This window comes from Hevea brasiliensis, chromosome 12 (assembly GCF_030052815.1).
Source record: "Hevea brasiliensis isolate MT/VB/25A 57/8 chromosome 12, ASM3005281v1, whole genome shotgun sequence".
In the NCBI taxonomy this organism is placed as follows: domain Eukaryota; kingdom Viridiplantae; phylum Streptophyta; class Magnoliopsida; order Malpighiales; family Euphorbiaceae; genus Hevea; species Hevea brasiliensis.
The window spans coordinates 36,438,872-36,446,533 of record NC_079504.1 but is presented as its reverse complement, the minus strand read 5'-3'; the positions used below and the strand labels follow the sequence as shown (position 1 = coordinate 36,446,533).

The 7,662-nt window shown below is 25.1% G+C and overlaps 1 protein-coding gene across 1 annotated transcript; it reads right to left on the bottom strand.

Annotated features, from left to right (window-relative positions):
* Positions 1 to 5,126: 5,126 nt before the first annotated feature.
* On the bottom strand, positions 5,127 to 5,785 carry LOC131171257 (ethylene-responsive transcription factor ERF020-like). The gene has a single exon (XM_058130727.1). The coding sequence runs from the start codon at positions 5,783 to 5,785 to the stop codon at positions 5,237 to 5,239; it is 549 nt and encodes a 182-aa protein (XP_057986710.1). The 3' UTR covers positions 5,127 to 5,236.
* Between the last annotated feature and the right edge of the window lie 1,877 nt (positions 5,786 to 7,662).

Below are 7,662 nucleotides of genomic sequence, written 5' to 3'. Positions count from 1 at the left end.
AATATGTTCCTAGGTTGGACAACGAAGTCCGTTTCTACAAGGGCAAGTTTGAAAAGGGATGGGGGTAGTTCCTTCGTCATTAGGAAGTGAAGAGAGGGGATAAAGTTTCTTTCCAGTTGGCTGACACTTCTGCTAATAGTATTTATTTACTACAACCATCATAAGGCAATAGATGATAATGTCTCCACTGCCTTATATGGTTGATTATGATTTTTTTTTTTGGGATATTATGAACTTGAATTTAACTGTTAGGTTTGAATTGTGAACTTATCTTTGGGTGAATTTACTAAACCCTTGCACTATATTATCGGGATTATTATTAACTTATGGATTATTATGTGGTTCATATTTCAAACTTTTATAATTGATTGCTTGTTTATAATCAGTGTTAATATTATATAAGAAAATTATATTATTTGAAGTGTTAGATTTTGTTATGATAATGTCATATGGCTTGCTTAAAATTTGTATATAATGTAATTTGATTTACTTTGCACTTAATTTACACTCAAAACTGTCAAGCAATGTCTAATATCACTAGGGCTAGTAGGATATTACAATTTGATTTGATTTGCACTTAGTATGTGTGTGTGTGTGTGTGTGTGTATGTATTTACAACATAAGATATTCAACCTACTCAAAAGAAATTTAGATACAAACAACAGAATTTCTTCAAGCTTCAGTTCATTGACTACACTGATTAGACATAAATGACTTGACCTTTATTATGCTAAATCAACTCATAAAAATTTATATTTTTTTAATAAAATAAAGGTACCACTGCTACAACCCCATTCACATCAATTCTAGTAGATGTTAATGACATTCCTTATAATGTTGTAATATCCATGAGGGCCAAGTGGTTAAATTTGCATGATGCACTAAATTTGCATTAAGAGCTTAGTTTCATACATATAAAAATGGATAGTAAAATGCACCCTATGTTTTGCTTCATTTTGCACTTTGTTTTTACTTGAAATTGTCAAACAATGATCAATAACACTAAAGGTGGTTCTTTTTCTTCTTTTTTTTTTTTAAAAAAAAAAAAACAAGGCTAGCAGGTTGTATATCTTTCTCATATGCTGTGTTGGGCAATACAAAATGAAATTGTTATTTTCTTCACAACTCTTTGAATGATTTCATATAATTTCCTTCCATGGATAGGCTTAATTTCATGACAAATAAACCAAAGAAAATAGAATAAAATATTTACTCTTATTAACCAACTAGTATAAGGCTTAATAAAATTATAATAAAAACCCATGGATTTTTTCTCCATAACAAAATTACCAATAATCCCAATTTTTTGTTTCCTTCGAATTCAACTCAAAACTGAACAAATCCACATAATATTATACATAATTCATAAAAAGAATATTCCTATCAAACTGAACCATTGGATTTAGATATTAGCATCCCAATTAAAACTCCAATGAGGAAACCGATCTGAGTATTCATATTTGTCCCTTTGGTTTTTTGTATGCTAATTTCTTCAACGTCAAACATGCCAGAGCCATCTTCACCCAACTTCTTATGCTACAATATTGACTGTAAGCATCAAGAGCTTCGTCATAACTATTGAAAGACTTGTAAACACTTCCACCCACACCTAAAATAGTCAATGCACAATCCTGTCATGAAGAAAATACTTTGCAAGTTCTACCTTCAAAGACAATGTAATATTTTCCTTTTTTTTTTCCAATTGTGAAAATTGGATCACCTCACATTATGGTAGAATTTGAAGAGTGTATGAGATGATAAATGAAAAATGAATTTGAAAATAACAAAAAAAAAAAGGAAATCAGAGATGATATGGAGTCTCCTGCTTGAGTGAAACTAGAGATGAGATGTGGAGTCTCCGACTTGGTTATGGAGTTAGAGGTTGAGATGAATCATTATTGGTTAGAGCAATGGTGAGTTGTGAAAGGTTAAAGGGATGGTGGGTTGTGATATGTTAAAGGGATGGTGAGTTGCAATAGGTTAAAAGAGATGGTGGATGGTATCTAATTGGTTGAATAATTGATACAAAATGGTAGGTTAAAATATTGGTGATATGTCATTGGATGCTCAATGATGGAAAGAAAGAGAACTTGCAAATTTTCAAATTCAAACCTGAAAATTTCATTAAGGGCTATATAAATATTTCACATTCAAAATGTACCAAGAATTTATCAAAATACCCTCTTTTGTACAAGTTTTGTGCATTTCATGTGTACACAATCTTTTTTCTTTAATTTAATTTGGCGAAAGATAAAAAACAAAGAAGCTATCCGCCGCAGTTCATTGATAATAAACATTTTTGAAATAGTAGCAGCAATAATCTTCCGAGCATTTCTCTCTCTTCCTCTGTCAAAACTCGAACGGTATTGTGATTGGGGGGTAAAAAAGTGCTTTTGGAGAAGAAGTGTTATTTTAAATATTATTGAAAAAAATTAGTTTAAAAAAATTATTTTTTTTGTTTTAATACTTTTATAATTAAAATTTATTAGATTTAATTTAAAATTAATTTTTAATATTTTTTAATTAATACATTGAAGAAATTGTTTCTTTAATAGCAACTTTAACAATAAAACAAAATAGAATAATAATTATATTTTAAAATTTTCTCTCAACTACTTATGAAATAGAGTCATATTACAAAGCTATAGCATTAGATGCTTCATGAATTAGATCAGTAGTATGCAATCAAAAATAATTCACCAACAAAAATAGATGATAACTCTATTATAAAAAAAATCACAATAAAATTATATATTTAAGATTTATTAATAATAATAGATTTGAAGATTCATTCACTAAGATCTATCAACAATGTTAGATTTTATGAGATATATCTGAAATTCGTTTTAAAATAAATATAAATTATATATTTGAAGTTATTAAAAAAATAATATATATATATATGGCTTAAGTTTGATTATTGGAGATTTATGACCTAATTATTATTAATTAATGAAATTAAAACGGGTTGAAACTGTCAAAGGCTTCAAATTGGAAACTGTATGGTCTTTGTTTATTTGATAATATTAGGTGACAGTTTTAGACGCCACATTGGATTTAGTTGTTCATCGATTTATAATACACTAATAATTATGTTATGTTAGGAATTGACACATTAATCAGATTTGATGCGTTTACTACTGTAATATTATTTATGTCACATATTGATTCATAATTTATTAACCCATCAACCTATTAAATTCGGTTTATGAGTTTACTTATAAATTATATTATTAGAAAATAATAAATTAATAAATATATTATAATTTGTTTTTATTTTTTTATTAAAATCTGTTTAACTTATGAATTTATGTAATAAATTAAAAAAAATTATATTTATTTTACAAGAATTTTTTTTAATTTTTGTAAATATTAATTAATTAAATATAAAAATATAACTTATTTATTTAGTATTCATTACATATTTTTATATATTATTTAAAGTAATGTATAAATTTTATATAATATAATAATTTATGAAGATAAGCATTGAATCATGTCAAATAAATTATATATAATCATATGAAATCATATTAAAAGAATTGAGTTGTATCAAATCATTTTAAATAAATTAATTTATATTAAATTATTTTAAATAAATTATATCATATTAAAATAATTTAACATAATTTAATATTAATTATATGATGTTATATAATTTATTTAATGATATTTATATTTAATTTTTTAATTCTATTTATTAATTATGTTGTGTTGTATCAATTCTTAATCATGTTTTTATCAATCTTAATCGTTCTGTTACCTCTAATAGGGACAAAATCATATGCTGTAGTTCAGATTAATATGTGAAATGACAAAATCACATCATGAATATTAAATTCCCACTTTCATGCCGTAAAATGAGTCCGCTCAGTTGCCTGCAGTTTCAAGTTAGAACTTGTCCGGTCAATTTATCATTTTTTACTCTCCATTGGATAAGGTTCTTGTGGTGAGATTGTCTAGAAATTTTTGCTGTAATTTAACATTTTATCAACATTTTTATTTATAATACAAATTTTCTTTTATTTATCTTTAAATTGACCATTCTCAATTTAATTAGCCAAGCTTTGAAAGATAGTAATAATTAGGTGTAATAATTTGGTTTATATTATTTTTACACCATTTATGTATATTGAAATTAAATAAATGTTTTTTTTTAAATTAACAATATATATTTAACATATTTAAAATTAGTATTTCAAAATATTTTTAAGTGAAAATAATCCCTAATTGATATAAAAGAGAATTCTTATTTTTATTAATTAAATTATTATATTTAATGCATTTTACATGCTTTCTTTAGAATAAATCATCTGTAAGAAAATAATTCAATTGAATTTTTATATAATCGTATTTGATTTTTATTTTTTTTAAATTAAAAAAATTAAAAATTTTCATTCTAAAGATAAAAATTTAAAAAAATTGCTGGATAATTTGCTTTTATCAACAATTTTTTTTTATATACAAATTTTCTTTTATTTATCTTTAAATTGACCATCCTCAATTTAATTAGCCAAACTTTGATATATAGTAATAATTAGGTTTATATTATTTTTATATCAATTTATGTATATTCAAATTAAATAAATGTTTTTTTAAAAATTAAAAATATATATTTAACACATTTAAAATTATTATTTCAAAATATTTTTAAGTAAAAATAATCCCTAATTGATATAAAAGAGAATTTTTATTTTTATTAATTAAATTATTGTATTTAATGTATTTTACACACTTTCTTTAAAATAAATCACTTACAAGAAAATAATTTAATTGAATTTTTATATAATCATGTTTAATTTTTATTATTTTAAAATAAATTTTTTAAAATTAAAAAAAATTAAAAATTTTCATTCTAAAGATAAAATTTCAAAAAAATAATTAAATTAAATTTTTATAAAATTTTAATTTTCAAATAAATAAAAAAATTAATTTTGAACTTATTCACTTTCCATTTTCATAGAAAGTGTACAAGCTTATTTAGTTTTTTTTTTTTTAAATATTAGAGAAACACTATCCCAATTTCCAACAAAATTTATTAATTACAGTAGCCATTGCTTTTTGGAAGAAAATCCAAAAACAGCCGTAAAAAAAAAATAAAAAAAAAAAAAAAACACCCGTTTTCTTCATCATCATTTGCGCATACTGAATATAATATTATATGCACATCTAATCATAGGCTAAATAACGTAGAGAGAGCAATAGATTGAGGAAAAGCCAAGAAAATGAGCTTAAACTATAAATAATCTTCAACAGAGATGCTTAAACTCTCTCCACTATATTTGTTCTGGGTTCCTTCACAACTCCCACAACTACACACAATGTCTTCCCAATTTATTTGGGTCTCTGATGACCCAAGAACTGCACAACCACCACCACTACTACCTTCGTTTCCCCAGGATTCATTACCAGGTGAACACGCCCTGTTTAGTCTCATTTGAGCATCAATCGCCATACCAGCATCGGAAGCTGCTTTCTGTATGGACTTGGGTGACATGTCGGCTCTTACACATGCAGGCAACATTAGAGGAAAGTTTAGACAATGATTTATCGAGGACGACTGCTGTCCCTTTAAACAATAAGAAGCTAAATCATAAGCCACCGCTGCTGCTTCCGGCGTAGAATAAGTACCTAACCAGAGCCGCTCATGCGTACCAGGAACCCTAATTTCCGACACCCATTTCCCCCATTTTCGCCTGCGAACTCCCTTGTATTTGCTCCGATGAGCTTCACCTGTACTGGAACCTTGTTGATGATGCAGGTGAGTTGCACTTGCAGCACTCATGTTTGTGTAAAGGTGTGAAAGATGGGGACTTTTGTGATGATGAAGAGCATAGAGGAAGAGGAATACATATAGGTTGAGGAGAAGAAAGTCAGAGGACTAAATGAAAGTCAAAATTTTTTAAGGTCAAAGTAAGAAATAATAGCTGATTAATTCCAATATCCAATCAGAGAAATGGACGGTGGGAGAGATTGCGAAATGTAAAAAATCTAATTAATACTCTTCCGCACTTGCACAATATGGTCTCTAATACTTCCCCAGGAGCTGGTCTTGAAACGTGTTGGAGATTTCAAAAACTCAACAAATATATATATATATATATATATATATATATATATATATATATATATATATATATATATATATATATATATATATATATATACTGACTAGAGTCAGACCCAAAAATTTAGAAAACTAGTTAATGCTCGTTCGTAATTATTGACACTAAATAAAAATAGTTTAATTGGTTAATATTTTATTTTTATTCTTTTAATTCATAATATGTTAGACATTATACTAAAAGGAGTTTAAATTATGTCTTTATTAAAAATTTAAAATTTTAATATAATAATAAACGTTAAATTCTATAATAATATCTTTTAATATCAATAGTAATTTTTTTTATACAAATATAGCCCATATTCATTTTATAACTTATAAAAAACTAATCTCTTTGAGATTTATTATTATTTTTCTCAATAATAATTTTTTCAAATATAGAACTTGAGTTCTCTTTTTGAGAGCGTAACCACTTTACTACACTCAAAATTTAATAATAATTTTAATATTCAAAATGTCCATTGATATTCAATATATATTTTTATATGGATTGTTTACACATAATAATAATAATAATATTAAAATCTTAACTATAATAAAAATAGAAATTAATATATATATATATATATATAATTTTCAATAATTTCATATATTGTCCGATTTGATTAAATTTTTAACATGTCTTATAATTTTTCTTTCTAGTAAAAAAATTTTTGGCCATAAAAATCTATAGAAATGCAAATAAAGCCAGATAAACAACAGTGTGATATCATAGAGTCAAGTCAGCACCTCCATGTACCAATAAATTATGATGACATGTTTGGGGACAGCTAAGCAAGCGTATTAAATATATGAAATTAACGATATAAATTACATACAAAATATTATATTTTCTAATTTATTTTTTCATAAAGTTAATTTATTGACATAATTATTTGAACTATTGTCAAAAAATAATATCTCAAAAATATTTGGTACAATTTTTAAGTTTTAACTTTAACATATTTTAATTATAAAATTTTTAAAACATTAAAATAATTTTTTATAGACTTAAAAAAAAATAGTTTCATTAAACTCAGATATCCAAATATACGGTTTATCCCATTATTCAGAATTTTATTTTCACATATCACTTTACATATTCTTTTCATATCAATTTTCTCATTGATCAATTTACAAATTTTTCTCATATCAGCTCAAGTTAATTTGAGTGTCAGAGTAAAGATTAATAATTCAAATCAAGTAATATGAAATTTAAAAAAAAATTATCGACAAGTAAAGAAACAAAGAAAATCAATTGATTTCAGAAATAAAGGAATTCTACAAGTAAAACAATGTAAAATAAAATAAAAAAATTCCCACTTGAGGCAGAGAGATCCTCTGGCGCTGAGGACTTCGTTAGCAGCCACCTTTTGAGATTAACACTTCAAACCTCTTCTTAGCCGCAAACTTTCTCGTGCATGAAGGGAAAACAAAACAAAAAAAAAAAAAAAAAAAAAAAAATCGTAGTTCGTGGTCTTTCAGTCAGGTGTTTATTTGATTTGATTTTTTTTTTATTTTTTAAATCCTTGAAATTAATGAGGGAAGTTCTTTAGAAT